The sequence below is a fragment of the Oncorhynchus gorbuscha genome, linkage group LG03, assembly GCF_021184085.1.
Source record: "Oncorhynchus gorbuscha isolate QuinsamMale2020 ecotype Even-year linkage group LG03, OgorEven_v1.0, whole genome shotgun sequence".
Taxonomy (NCBI): domain Eukaryota; kingdom Metazoa; phylum Chordata; class Actinopteri; order Salmoniformes; family Salmonidae; genus Oncorhynchus; species Oncorhynchus gorbuscha.
In genome coordinates this window covers 16,438,866-16,453,994 of record NC_060175.1, presented here as the reverse complement: position 1 = coordinate 16,453,994, position 15,129 = coordinate 16,438,866, and the positions used below count along the sequence as shown (strand labels likewise).

Below are 15,129 nucleotides of genomic sequence, written 5' to 3'. Positions count from 1 at the left end.
AGTCCTGATCCTCATGTTATCCAGCCGTTGTAAGAGGTGCACAATGCTGTACTGTGCGTTATCAAGTCTGTTGGAAACGGTTGCTGAATTCTCTACTTCGTGATCCTCAATGAAGCAAATAAGGCCTCTTTGGCTTTGAGCGCCTGCCCTTTGGCATTCTGCAGGTGCTCCAGCATTGGACGGGAGGAACCAAATGGAGACTAACTGAGCCAAAGTCAGCACAATGGCTGACCCAAACAGATATTTCCATCCATGTCTGGTATCAGACAGGATATAGATCATGGCATAAGCTCCCAGAATGCCCACGGTGATAGACTTCTTTGGGTCCAAAAAAAACCTATGCTTGTCGGAGAACAACTCCAACACAAAGACACAGTAGGACATGGAGGAGATGCATATGGCGAAGCCCACCGTGATTCTTCCCACCACCAGCGCTAAGTAAGAGGTGCTAACCAGGACCAGACTCCCTGCCAGGATAAGGACGTTGCTGAGGATGATGGAATTCCTTCGGCCATAGCGGTCAATCAGCCACCCGCCGACCAGGGAAGCCTACAAGGTCCCAATCAGAAGGGTACTGACCACCGCCTCCTGCTGGACACAGGTGAGCTGGAACTAGGCCTGGAGCAATGCATTTCACTGTACTTGTGCACATGACAATAAAACTTAACTTTGGAAAGAAGAAAAAACATTTGGAGTATATGAGTTTAACATGTTTTGTTTGAGTATAGGATTAATTTAGTCTACATTTGAATGATCCTTGGATGATGTGACACAATTGATCATGGTTTTGACCTAAGGTAAAAATGTCAAGGTGCAACAGAATGTACTAATTTGTGTCTATTTTCATATGTGTGCCTATATGAAGGAAATGTATATAGTAAAGCAGCTAAAAGAAAATGCTAATTTGTTTATCATAAATATATTCAATGTCCCATAAAACATTAGCTGTTAAAAACTACATTCATGTTTGGAGAGAGGTCATAAACAATATATTCTTCATGTACATATATACATGTTTGATATGCAATATATTGCTAATGAATCTGGCAAAAATCCAGGATAATGTGTAAACCCTATGTGGTATCTTTAATGATTATACAGGCTTTATTACAGTTCTGCAGATGGCAGACTAAAACATTGAATAAGTATTGCATATTCTTTTAGGCCTACTGTACATCAGTGGAGGCTCCTCAGAGGAGGAAGGAGGAAATTCATCAACTTAAAAGGGAAAAAGTTATCCTTTTTAGATAAAACTATACTAAATATATTCACATGTCAATTCTGTCCGTCTCTGGGTACTTTGACTTCAATACAAAACCTAGGAGGCTCATTGTTCTCACCTTCTTCCATAGACTTACACAGTTATAATGACAACTTCCGGAGGATGTCCTCCAATCTAGCAGAGCTCTAAATTGTGTTAGTTGTTAGTGGTCATCTATTTAGGCAAACTTATTTGTATGTACAGTGCATTTGGAAAGTAATTCAGACCCCTTGACTTTTCCCACATTTTGTTAAGTTACAGCCTTATTTTAAATGTGATTATATTGCCCCCCCCCAATCCACACACAATACTATTAACAAAGTAAAAATATACTTTCAGAAATGTTTGCAAATGTATGTATATATAAAAAAAATCACATTTACATAAGTATTCAGATTATAGCCTTGAGTCTTCTTGGGTATGACGCTACAAGCTTGGTACACCTTTATTTGGGCCACTCAAGGACATTCAGAGATTTGTCCCAAAGTCACTCCTGCGTTGTCTCGGCTGTGTGCTTAGGTTCGTTCTCTCTGCACTTTGCTCCGTTCATCTTTCCATTGATCCTGATTAGTCTCCCAGTCCCTGCCTCTGAAAAACATCCCCACAGCATGTTGCTGCCACCACGTTTCACCGTAGGGATGGTGTCAGGTTTCCTCCAGACGTGACGCTTGTTATTCAGGCCAAAAAATGTCATCTTGGGTTCATCAGACAAGGGAATCTTGTTTCTCATGGTCTGAGTCTTTCGGTGCCTTTTGGCAAACTCCAAGTGGGCTGTCATGTGCCTTTTTAATGAGTGGCTTCCATCTGGCCACTTTACCATAAAGGCCTGATTGGTGGAGTGCAGCAGAGATGGATGTCCTTCTGGAAGGTTCTCCCATCTCCACAGAGGAACTCTAGAGCTTTGTCAGAGTGCCCATCGTGTTCTTGGTCACCTCCCTGACCAAAGCCCTTCTACCCCGATTGCTCCTTTCTCTGAGCTCTACAGACAATTCCTTTGACCTGATGGCTTGGTTTTTGCTCTGACATGTACTGGCAACTGTGGGACCTTATATGGACAGGTGTGTGCCTTTCCGAACAATGTTCAATCAATTGAATTTACCACAGGTGGACTCTAATCAAGTTGTAGAAACATCTCAATCATCAATGGAAACAGGATGCACCTGAGCTCAATTTAGAGTCTCATAAATAATATATTTTAAGATAAGATATCTTTGATATTTTTGTTTTTTATTCATAATACATTTTCAGAAATGTCTAGAAACTTTTCGCATTTTCATTAGGGGGTAGTGTGTGTAGATTGCTGAGGATTTTTTTTAACAATAAGTACATTTTAGAATAAGGCTGTAACGTAACAAACTGTGGAAAAAGTTAAGGGGTCTGAATACTTTCCCGAAGGCACTGTATCCATTTTACAGTGCTTGTTTACTGAAGGCAGATGGAAGCAACCACCTGTGCTAATTAGCGATCTATGGTGCTCAAACACCTGTGAGTAAGTGTAACTAGGGAGGAAGTGTATGTAACGGATGTGAAACGGCTAGCTTAGTTAGCGGTGTGCGCTAAATAGCGTTTCAATCGGTTATGTCACTTGCTCTGAGACCTTGAAGTAGTAGTTCCCTTTGCTCTGCAAGGGCCACGGCCTTTGTGGAGCGGTGGGTGGCTGTTGTTGATGTGTGCAGAAGGTCCCTGGTTCCCACCCGGGGACGGTTTAAAATTATACTGTTACATGTAGTTCGTCGGCTGGAGGCACACAGCCGTATGGATCTGGCCTTTTACAGTAAGTGTATATTTTTTATTTGAAATACTATTTTTGATAATATGAAAGATAAGTTCCATATGTTTCAAAAACCGTTTTGCAAGCGATCTGTTTTAACATTTAGAAACGTCAGGATTGTAGTTCACATGGACCCACTGTAAGCAGTGCTTGGCTGAGAAACCCTTGGGATAAGAATTCTTTCTTAATGCCTTGGGATCATGAGAGCAACAAGCAGGCTAAATAAAAACCCTCACAGTAGTATGTGTAAATAAATTATTGGCTGCAAAGCCCATATAAATGACAGAAGTAAAGAAAAACACGTATTGTGTGACATAATTTTTTTTTCAATCTAATAACTAACCTCACAGTAGGCAGTATGGGCTATCATTTCCAGTTGTGAATTACATGTTTGATGTGACCTGGCTTGCGTTATCTCCAATCTTTACAGATTTCGACTGATGGCATGAACATGATCAATTATGATCCTCGTCAGTTTTACGCCGAAACAGAAGGTGGCAGCAGTTTTAAATATATGTAATTGTGCCAACTGTCAGGAAGATACAGCGATTTGTAAACATGGCTGTTGAGGGGAACAGCGTGGCCCTACCGCAGTTTCTTAACAAAATAGAACTGATAAAACAGGGTGCAGAAGCTCGTGTATATCGAGGGTCATTTTTGGGCAAGCCAACCATTGTAAAAGAAAGGTTTCCGAAATTGTATAGACACCCGTTGTTGGATGAAAAACTCACACATCGCAGAACCGTGCAAGAGGTGCGCTCAATACTACGCTGTCGAAAAGCTGGTGAGTAGCGTTAGCCCAAGATGTAACTGAGGAAAGCTCAACTCAGTTCTCTTATATCAAGGCGGAGTTGAGTTTTGATAACTGGTCGCGCGAAATTCATACTTTTATGTAAAAAAACGTACCAAATACGTTTTTGGAGACGTAGCGGCCTTGACCAACGCAGTGCGTTCTGTATTTTCAACTCGTGCGTTGCTTTACCTTGCTGTGGTACAAACGGAAGTACACAGACTCCACCTTGCTAGCTTTCAGCCAACGATTTCAAAAAAATAACTTACCCAAGAAAGACCTAGACGATAGGATGTCGTGTCAAATTGTAGCATATGAATCATAGTGGGCAGAACAAGCAAGGAGTTGGGCAGAGCCATGCACGAGTTTGTGAGATCCTATTGGCGCATTCTAGCATTCAGTTGCATATTTCCGTTATGGAATGTCTGAAGTTCATGTGTGCATTAACGTAATTCGATCTTGCACTCCTAAACGTAATTTTTGGAAAACTTTCGCAAAGGGTAAAGTCTTGGAGATTGTAGTTTTGGAAACATAAAACTGTATCGACATCAAATGTTTAATCATTTAGAAAATGTGTCTGCCAAAATCCATCTCGTTCCATCTTCTCCCACTGCCTGCCACTAAGCTTTCTCTCATCACCATATTTTGTAGTGAGTGGAAACGCCAAGTGGATGCTTCACATGTAGTCGATACAGTGCATTTGGAAAGTATTCAGACACCTTACCTTTTTCCACATTTTGTTACATTACAGCCTTATTCTAAAACTGTTTATTTTAATTTTATTCTCCCTAAAATCTAAACACAATACCCCATAATGACAAAGCGAAAACAGGTTTTCAGAAATATTTGCACATTTATTAAAAGTATTCAGACCCTTTGTTATGAGACTTGAAATTGAGCTCAGAGTGGCCTGGAGGAACTCTCAGATCTGCCATTTCATAATCTGTCAACTTTATTTTCATGCACTTTCACAGATAAACATTTAGCCTATGCACTAATATTTAGCTAATGAAAGAACTAACTTAACTTCTTACTTCAGTTACACATCACTATTCTCTCCCAACTGTTTCCATGCGCAATAGTCTATAGGCCTATGCACGCCTCTCCGCAGTAGGCAATTCCTCACCTCATGACATCCCAGCAAAAGCTATAGGACATTTATTTTTCTACTAGACCTAATAGTTTATTCGGGGAGAGAAGCAGGCTTGCACTTGCTAATTGCTGAATGTAAAACAGGCCTACAGCATAGGCCAAATGAACTGTTGTATGCAGTCCACACTGCCATGAACGATTCAACTGAAAATCAGAGGGACAATCTTTGGACAAGAGGTGACTACAGGGGTTCTATGCAATCATTTTTAATCTTGAAATATATGTTAGTTACAGAGCTGCTTCTCACTGCACAGGTGTCCAGAACTGGACAGCTGTCAAATCTTTCCAATACAGGATGTTAATGATTGCTAGGCCTATACTGTTCTAGCGCAGATCATACACTATATATACAAAAAACGTAGACACTCCTTTTTAAATGAGTGGATTCGGTACATCTGCATTATCTGCTAACCATGTGTATGTGACAAATACAATTTGATTTGATTTCACTACCAAGTTCCAACCTGCCTCTGAAAAGGTCAGCGCAAGAACTGTTCATCGGGAGCTTCATGAAATGGGTTTCCATGGCCGAACAGCCACACACAAGCCTAAGATCACCATGTGCAATGCCAAGCGTTGGATGGAGTGGTGTAAAGCTCACCGCCATTTGACTCTGGAGCAGTGGAAACACATTCTCTGGAGTTGTGAATCGTGTTTGACCATCTGACAGTCCGACGGACGAATCCGGGTTTGGTGGATGCCAGGAGAACGCTACCTGCTTGAATGCATAACATAACTGTGAAGTTTGATGGAGAAGGAATAATGGTCTGGGGCTGTTTTTCATGGGTCGAGCTAGGCCCCTAAGTTCCAGTGAAAGGGAATCTTAACTCTACAGCATAAAATGACATTCTGGAAGATTCTGTGCTTGCAATAGTTTGGGAAGGTCCTTTCCTGTTTTAGCATGACAATGGCCCAATGCACAATGCGAGGTCCATACAGAATGGTTTGTTGGTATTCGGTGTGGAAGAACTTGACTGGCCTGCATAGAGCCCTGACCTCTACCCCATTTAACATCTTTGGGATGACTTGGAACACCGACTCTGAGCCAGGCCTAATCGCCCAACACCAATGCCTGACCTCACTAATGCTCTTGTGGCTGAATGGAATTCCCCGCAGCAATGTTCCAACATCTAGTAGAAAGCCTTCCCAGAAGAGTGGAGGCTGTTATGGCAGCAAAGCGGGGACCAACTCCATATTAATGCCCATGATTTAGGAAGGAGATGTTGGAGCACGTGCCCATATACTTTGGCCATGTAGTGTACATATCAGATAAGATACAAGCCTGTATATCCCTGATCTGTATTAGTGTCTAATTATACCCCCCCCCCCCCTTCTCTCTCATCCCCACCAATATATCTCTCTATCACTCTCTCTCTCTGTTCAGGCATATCTGCACCAGTCGTCTACTTTGTAGACTACACCTCCCACTGCATCTTCCTTGAAGACATCGTCGGCTCCATCACCGTACGAGACCACATCGCCTCCACCCCGCTCTCCTCTGCCCAGAAACCCCCAGAGGAACGCCTGGACCAGCTTGCTAAGAAGATGGGTCAGATTCTGGCCAAAATGCACGATGAGGACGTTGTCCATGGAGACTTGACCACTTCCAACATGCTGTTGAAGGCGGGCACTGAGAGCGAAGAGACGGAGCTGGTCCTCATTGACTTTGGCCTGAGCTACATATCAGCGCTGCCCGAGGACAAGGGAGTGGATATGTATGTGCTGGAGAAAGCTTTCCTCAGCACCCACCCCAACACTGAGGCTCTGTTCGAGAAGCTGCTGAAGGCCTACGCAGCCTCATCCAAGAAGTCCCACGCTGTCATCAAAAAGCTTGACGAAGTTCGGTTGAGAGGGCGAAAGAGGTCGATGGTCGGTTGAGGGGGAGAAAGAGGTCGATGGTCGGTTGAGGGGGAGAAAGAGGTCGATGGTCGGTTGAGGGGAGAAAGAGGTCGATGGTCGGTTGAGGGGGAGAAAGAGGCCGATGGTCGGTTGAGGGGGAGAAAGAGGCCGATGGTCGGTTGAGGGGGAGAAAGAGGCCGATGGTCGGTTGAGGGGAGAAAGAGGCCGATGGTCGGTTGAGGGGGAGAAAGAGGCCGATGGTCGGTTGAGGGGGAGAAAGAGGCCGATGGTCGGTTGAGGGGGAGAAAGAGGCCGATGGTCGGTTGAGGGGGAGAAAGAGGCCGATGGTCGGTTGAGGGGGAGAAAAGAGGCCGAAAGAGGTCGGTTGAGGGGGAGAAAGAGGCCGAGGGTCGGTTGAGGGGGAGAAAGAGGCCGAGGGTCGGTTGAGGGGGAGAAAGAGGCCGTGGGTCGGTTGAGGGGGAGAAAGAGGCCGTGGGTCGGTTGAGGGGGAGAAAGAGGCCGTGGGTCGGTTGAGGGGAGAAAGAGGCCGTGGGTCGGTTGAGAATAGAAAGGTCGACGGTAGGTTAAGGGAACCTACAAGATAATCTGTGCATATGCATTTATAATGACATGCCCTGTTTGGCACTGATTTGTTAAGTTCTATTTGATATTTGTATGGAAGCATAGAGACTGTCAGTGCCACAATTTTATGTTACTAGAAATATTTGTTTTTGAAATAAAAGACTGCTCGCTTTTATTGGTTTGTGTTCTTTCAGTTTAGTTTAGTATGCTGAGAATCTAGAATGTGGTTCCTCAGTCAGCACCATACAGTATGCAGGCAATGATTTCTCAATACTATTTCTATTGCGCCAATCACAATATTCACTGTTACGTAACAATGTCCATATTTGGTAACTTATGAGCTTTCCTGTGACTCAATTGGAGCATTGGAACGCACTTGACTGAGATCTGTGTCAAAGTTTACTTTCAGAATTGCTCTTCAGTCTCAATGCACTTGTCACAGTAAAAAACCCAAAGTGATTACCAATGAATAGTAGCTGGGATATTAAAAATGTCACTACGATTCTGCTCATTATTTTGCATTGTAAAGGTAAGAGGAAAAACTGGCCAGTGTTTTGATTGTCTTTGTATTCTAACTACAGGTTTCTTCGGAGTAGTGGGACAAAGGTCAATGTCAGTCCTAGTAGAGAGCAATAGTATTTGTCTTGGCTACGAAACAAGTTCTTAAAACATTTTTTCACATCTAATCTTTAACGTTGCATTACTACATTTATGGGAAGATATCTTACAGTAGCTGTTTCTGCTATGCATGTTTGTTATGTAACAGAATAGGCTTTTTCATATCCGGCCGTGATTGGGAGTCCCATAGGGCGGCGCACAATTGGCCCAGCGTCGTCCGGGGTAGGCCGTCATTGTAAATAAGAATTTGTTCTTAACTGACTTGCCTAGTTAAATAAATACATAAAATAAAAAATGTCAGTTTTAATTATGGGGCAGTCGTCGAACCCCCAAGCTGCCTGTGGGGAAATCTGCAAGAAGTGATCTGGTTGTTGGCTCTCATATCCCTGTATACTACCTACCCCTTGAGCAAGGCACTTTACCCCTAAGTGCTCCCAGGGGCACTGCTCCCAATGTGTCTGGTTGGGTACGGTGACAGCAAAAAAAAAAAAAAGAAGCTTATCAGTGAAAATTGAGCAAAAACATATTGTATCCTACGTATTGATCGTGAGTCAGGGTGATATCATAAAATACCTCCCAGCTACATGCTGCAGTCTCATGTGAACATTTTTCATATTCAAATACTGCAGCAAGGCACTCAACCCCAAACTCTCATGACTGGCATAAAAAGATATTACCCAAACTGGTTTGTGTTTTGGACTGTAGGTGCAAAGGCCCAGTCTACAACGAAGATCGCCATCTTAGCTGGCACAGATGTTACCTTAAACTGCTCTTTCAAGAAGCCTGAACATGTACCGCTGAAGAAAATCACGGTTGAGTGGGGGATGATGGTGGATAAAGAGACCATAAAGCACCTAGTGTATACGTTCCAGAACGAGAGTGCCAAGGTGCATCGTGAAGGGTCTCGAGTCGACCAAACGGGGTTGCTTCAGGGCAATGCATCCCTTCGTTTGTTCAACATGACCGTGGCTGATGAGGGACTCTACCGCTGCAGAGTGATCATCACTCCCAACACATACAAAGTTTCCTCACAGCTGGAAGTATCAGGTGCTGTCTGACGTTCTGTTAGCCCCTTTTGTACATTTTATCACCAGAACATTTTAGCCCAGCAGAAAATGAAGCAATGATAGGCAGTGGAGGCTGTTGAAAAGAGACCGGCTCATAGTAATGAGTGGAATGGAATGTGTTTGTTACTGTTCCAGTCATTACAATGAGCCGGTCCTCCAATTTTACTGACACCATCCTCCACTGATGCTATAGTCATATTTGTTATTGCTGTGAAAGTCAGTGAAATTGTTGAGAATAGGCCTCCAGTAGTATCCTAATGGATGCATCTTATTATTTACATAATGACATGGCTTTACCTTACACACACATGCCTAGTTCACAACTTCACACTCTGTGTGTACAATGTATTTAATTGTGTGTGAATTAGGCCACAGTGAGGGAACTTAATTCACACTCTTTACTCCATCTTTTCCCTACAGCCAGACCCTCAGTGTCCCTCCCAGAAACCGCCATGGTGATGGAGGGGGAGGAACGGACATTGATGTGTGACATCACAGGATTCTACCCAGAGAATCTGGCTGTGACCTGGCTGATCCAAAATGGCTCCCGGGTGGCCCTTGGGAGCATGGCTCGCGGGGCCATCTCGCGTGATGTGTGCACTGGAATGGCTGTGCCCAATCCAGACGGCACCTACAGTGTCAGCAGTCACATCACTGTCCAGGCTTCAGCCGTAGGGAGCGGAGGAGCCATGTACATCTGTCACATTGAACATAGGTCCTACCCTGATGGAAAATACAGCAAAAGCATCTTGTTGACTGTGCAAGGTGGGAAGCCAACACACCACTCTATCAGCTTTATATTGGGATTCAGAACAAATTATACTGGATTTTCCCCATGGGGAAATGTAGTTTGCGGCTCTGAGCATAAATGAAAATATTTCATTAAGCATACATAAACATAAAAACATAAAGACATAAAAACAAATACAGATAAATACAATGAGAATTTAAAAAAAAATGCAATTGGGTGTTTTAATAAGGATTCAACTGAACACTACTATACACATATTGTATTTAAATGGACTGAAAGTCAATTTCAGTGTATTTCTAGTGTATTTTATCAACATGTACTTCTAACTCCTCTCTCATCAAATCCAGGGTTTAATGCTGTAACGCTGATGGTAGTTACTAGTCTTGTTAGTGGTCTTCTGGTCTTCTCTGTCATCGGTGGTGCAATGGTCTTCTACAGGTATTTTTACACAGGTACGTTTACAATCCAAGAAGTGATTATTAGATTCAGGTGTGTTCTGTTGTGCTGGAACAAAAGCCTGCACACCTTGTAGAATGGTGACTACTGATGTAGCATGGTGACTACCGACGTAGCTTGGTGACTACCGACGTAGCATGTTGAATACCGAAGTCGCATGGTGACTACTGATGTTGCATGGTGAATACTGATGTTGCATGGTGAATAATGATGCAGCATGGTGAATACTGATGTAGGATGGTGAATACTGATGTAGGATGGTGAATAATAATGTAGCATGGTGAATACTGATGTAGCATGGTGAATAATGATGCAGCATGGTGAATAATAATGTAGGATGGTGAATACTGATGTAGCATGGTGAATAATGATGCAGCATGGTGAATACTGATGTAGGATGGTGAATACTGATGTTGCATGGTGAATAATATTGTAGCATGGTGAATACTGATGTTGCATGGTGAATAATGATGCAGCATGGTGGATACTGATGTAGGATGTTGAATACTGATGTAGCATGGTGACTAGCATGGTGAATACTGATGTAGCATGTTGAATGATGCAGCATGGTGAATAATAATGTAGGATGGTGACTACTGATGTTGCATGGTGAATAATGATGCAGCATGGTGAATACTGATGTAGGATGGTGAATACTGATGTAGGATGGTGAATAATAATGTAGCATGGTGAATACTGATGTAGCATGGTGAATACTGATGTAGCATGGTGAATACTGATGTTGCATGGTGAATAATGATGACTACTGATGTTGCATGGTGAATACTGATGTAGGATGGTGAATACTGATGTAGGATGGTGAATAATAATGTAGCATGGTGAATACTGATGTAGCATGGTGAATACTGATGTAGCATGGTGAATACTGATGTTGCATGGTGAATAATGATGCAGCATGGTGAATACTGATGTAGGATGGTGAATACTGATGTAGGATGGTGAATAATGATGCAGCATGGTGAATACTGATGTAGGATGTTGAATACTGATGTTGCATGGTGAATAATAATGTAGCATGGTGAATACTGATGTAGCATGGTGAATAATGATGCAGCATGGTGAATAATAATGTAGCATGGTGAATACTGATGTAGCATGGTGAATACTGATGTAGGATGGTGACTACTGATGTAGCATGGTGACTACTGACAGCATGGTGACTACGGATGTAGCATGGTGACTACCGAAGTCGCATGGTGAATACTGATGTAGCATGGTGAATACTGATGTAGCATGGTAACTACTGACAGCATGGTGAATAATGATGTAGCATGGTGAATACTGATGTAGCATGGTAACTACTGACAGCATGGTGAATAATGATGTAGCATGGTGACGACTGACAGCATGGTGAATACTGATGCAGCATGGTGACTCCTGACAGCATGGTGACTACCGACGCATCACAGTGACTACCGATGTAGCATGATCATTGTCATAATATTTGTGTATTTTTCCTCAGTTCCTCCCAGCATCTCTGACATCATCAAACCCACCATCGTTTATGCCATGAAGCCGACCAACTTAAAATGCACCATTAAAAGAGTACGACTGAGAGAGTTCAAAGTGAAATGGTACAAGATAACAGCCAACAGGGACTGTAACGCAGCTTCCAATAGCCAATCAAAGGCACTGTTGAGCCACAAGAACCTGAGTGACCAGGCTAACATCCACTCTGAGAGCACGCATCACGTGTCCACCCTGTCAGTCTGTCTGTCAGTTAGGGAGGACCAGGCTAAGTACCTGTGTGTTGTGCTGTACAGAGGTAGGAAGATCACCAGAGAGACCACTGTAAGTGTAAAAGGTAATGTAATAATGTCATGGAATAACTATAATAATGTACATTTACATTTAAGTCATTTAGCAGACGCTCTTATCCAGAGCGACTTACAAATGTAATAACGTAATGTAACCAGTACGTCATGCTGAACTGTTCTGTGTTCAAAGTCGGGTAGTAGTACAAGCTTGAAGTGGGTCTTGAGAGCAATACAAATGAGTGGACATGTTAACATTATATATAATATTTTATATACACTGTCATTCATAAAACACAACCAAAAAAGTCCATCCAACTGAATCTGTACCAATATCTAGAAATGTACCACTTTTGACATAACACATGGTTCCCTTTTCATTTTCCCCAGTGACTCCATCGTTCTTTCACATCTCCAGCATGCCTCAGATCCCAGAGGTGAAGAGGTTGCTGGTGCTCTGCTGTCGGGTTGAGAAGTTCTACCCGGACGACCTCCATCTCGAGTGGTCGAGAAATGACGGGGAGCAGGTGAGGACAGTCACTAACTATGGACCGTTCTCTGACCACGAGCGGATGTACAGCATGTGGAGTAAGATCGAACTGACAATAGCTCAGGAAGACGAGAAGGTGGTCTACACATGCCGCTTGTATCACTCCAGTTTCGCCGGGCCAGGATACAAAGACGTTCTCTATCATATTAACACACAAGGTAATCAAAGACATGCTGTTCTTTTTAGCACAGGGGTCACAAACTCTTTTTTTTTTCAAACTGGTTGGGGTGTCTAACTCTATTTTAGTTACGTTTCTACATTTATCTCACAAATGTATTCAGACAATCAAAGCTAGGCTATATGGTGGTAGTTGTCATAATGTGTAGATGAAATATGAGTTAGAGGGCAAGTTTACATCCTGGAAATTGAATTCTATTTGTTGGTTGTCCTAATTTTGTTCAGAAGGCATCAAGAGACAGAATATAACTGATGGAGCTGTTATTCAAGATAGTCTTCCTCTGATAAGTTGATAGTGTCTTCCTCTGATTAGTTAAGTGTCTTCTGATAACTTTTTTGCGCAAACGTGATGTGTGTAATCAGTTATGTTCATTTGGGCTTATCATAGCAAAACTATTTTTGCACCTGAAAATGATCATTTCTTTTCAGACAAGTCCAAGTACTCCCTCCCTGTTTCAGGGCAATTTATTCCATTTGATGCCTACTGTAATGAATAGGACCTTCTTCACCAGGTACTCCTCCAAGCGTGATGTTCATCAAGTGTGAGCCACTACTCCCTCTGCTGGATGAGGAGTGCACGCTCAACCTCTGTGTCAAAGACTTCTGTCCTGAACAAGTGTCTGTCACATGGTTTAAGGACGGACAGACGGTCCCCAACAGCCAGTTCTTCAACTCCCCACCCAGCCTCAACATCAATGGCCTCTACTCTATGTGGAGCTTCCTCAAACTGAGCCACACCTCGGAGGACTACGGCTCAGAGTTCAGGTGCCGGGTGGTCCACAGTGCCCAGAAGGAACCGGAGGAGAGGGTGTTCACACATCAGATCTCATAATCACCTAGTCAAGGGAAGTCAGACCTTTGATCAAATACTGTGTTTGCACTTTTGGGACTTTTCTATTGGTTCCATTACAACAGGAAAGCTCAATAAAGGACGGCTCAAGTATTTGAAATTATTTCAAGTAGTATTTGAACCCAGGTCTGGGATGTATATAAGGATATTACCGCTAAAGTATATAGTATACCTAAGGTTATTTTTGTAAATTAATTTGATGCATTTGTCGTAGCATACTAGATATGCTCATGAAATGTGGGGCCTAAACTAGGAAAAAAGTGTCAGTACTACACCTTTTATATTGAGGTAAATTAATCTAACAAACATAGGTTCGTAACCCTATATACTTACATCCTGCATACGGTATGAAAATGGCAGATTGATCACTATAAACACTTCAATTGGGGCGGCAGGTAGCTTAGTGGTTAGAGCATTGGGTCAGTAACCGAAAGGGTGTTAATCGAATCACCGAGCTGACAAGGTAAAACAAAATCTGTCGTTCTGCCCCTGAACAAGGCAGTTAAACCCACTGTTCTTAGGTCGTCATTGTAAATAAGAATTTGTTCTTAACTGACTTGCCTAGTTAAATAAAGGTTAAATATTATTATTATTTTAATAATAATAACTATTTTTAATAATAGATTTTTTAATAGTAACATACATTAAGTCAGAGCTCTGGGTCTTCAGTTTATGTATTAGGGACAGACAAATTAAATCATCAATCAGTACCTAGATGGGTTTTAAAATTGTAAAAACAAGACAAGAAAACAAGAACTAATCAAAACAAACTGCCAAAGCAGCAGCTACTCTTCCTGGGGTCCATCAAAATTAATGCAGTTTATACCATTTTAAAAACTTTACAATACATTCATAATTTTCACAACACACTGTGTGCCCTCAGGCCCCTTCACCACATATCTACAATACTAAATCCATGTGCATGTATAGTGCGTATGTTATCGTATGTGTTTGTGCCAATGTTTGTGTTGCTTCACAGACCCTGCTGTTCCATAAGGTGTTTTTTAATCTGTTTTTAAAATCTAATTGTACTGCTTTACAGTTACTTGATGTGGAATAGAGTTCCATGTAGTCATGGCTCTAAAAGTCTGTCCTGGACTTGGGGACTGTGAAGAGACCTCTTGTGGCATGTCTTGTGGGGTATGCATGGGTGTCCCAGATGTGTGCCAGTAGTTTAGACAGACAGCTCAGTGAAGTGGTTATTTCCTTAATTTACTTAAACAGTTTTTTCACTTTCTGAGTGTAACATTAATACCCACAGACATGACTGCTCAAGGCTAGGGTTGCAAAACAACCAGTAATTTATGTAATTAAAACAGGTCATTTATACTTGAATGACTTTTTAAAAAAAAATAATAATTTAAAATTTGTCTTAATCGGGCCTCCCGGGTGGTGCAGTGGTCTAGGGCGGTGCTAGCTGTGCCACCAGTGACTCTGGGTTTGAGCCCAGGCTCTGTCGCAGCCGGCCGTGACCGGGAGGTCCATGGGGC

The 15,129-nt window shown here is 42.5% G+C and overlaps 2 protein-coding genes across 5 annotated transcripts; both read left to right on the top strand.

Annotated features, from left to right (window-relative positions):
- Positions 1 to 2,841: 2,841 nt before the first annotated feature.
- Positions 2,842 to 7,172, top strand: LOC124018691 (EKC/KEOPS complex subunit TP53RK-like). 2 transcript variants are annotated; one of them, XM_046334054.1, is made up of 2 exons: positions 2,842 to 3,035; positions 6,359 to 7,172. In XM_046334054.1, the coding sequence occupies exons 1-2, from the start codon at positions 3,017 to 3,019 to the stop codon at positions 6,850 to 6,852; spliced, it is 513 nt and encodes a 170-aa protein (XP_046190010.1). In that variant the 5' UTR covers positions 2,842 to 3,016; the 3' UTR covers positions 6,853 to 7,172. The 2 variants fall into 2 exon arrangements, with proteins under 2 accessions (XP_046190010.1, XP_046190002.1); XM_046334046.1 differs by lacking the exon at positions 2,842 to 3,035 and adding an exon at positions 3,568 to 3,816.
- Positions 7,173 to 7,246: 74 nt separating this feature from the next.
- LOC124026663 (natural cytotoxicity triggering receptor 3 ligand 1-like) lies at positions 7,247 to 13,732 on the top strand. Of its 3 annotated transcripts, none has more exons than XM_046339491.1 (7): positions 7,248 to 7,924; positions 8,719 to 9,060; positions 9,501 to 9,845; positions 10,179 to 10,283; positions 11,771 to 12,112; positions 12,453 to 12,770; positions 13,302 to 13,732. In XM_046339491.1, exons 1-7 carry the CDS (start codon positions 7,861 to 7,863, stop codon positions 13,619 to 13,621), a joined length of 1,836 nt encoding a protein of 611 aa, XP_046195447.1. In that variant the 5' UTR covers positions 7,248 to 7,860; the 3' UTR covers positions 13,622 to 13,732. The 3 variants fall into 3 exon arrangements, with proteins under 3 accessions (XP_046195448.1, XP_046195447.1, XP_046195446.1); XM_046339490.1 differs by having other exon boundaries at positions 10,173 to 10,283; XM_046339492.1 differs by lacking the exon at positions 10,179 to 10,283 and having other exon boundaries at positions 7,247 to 7,924.
- Positions 13,733 to 15,129: the final 1,397 nt, after the last annotated feature.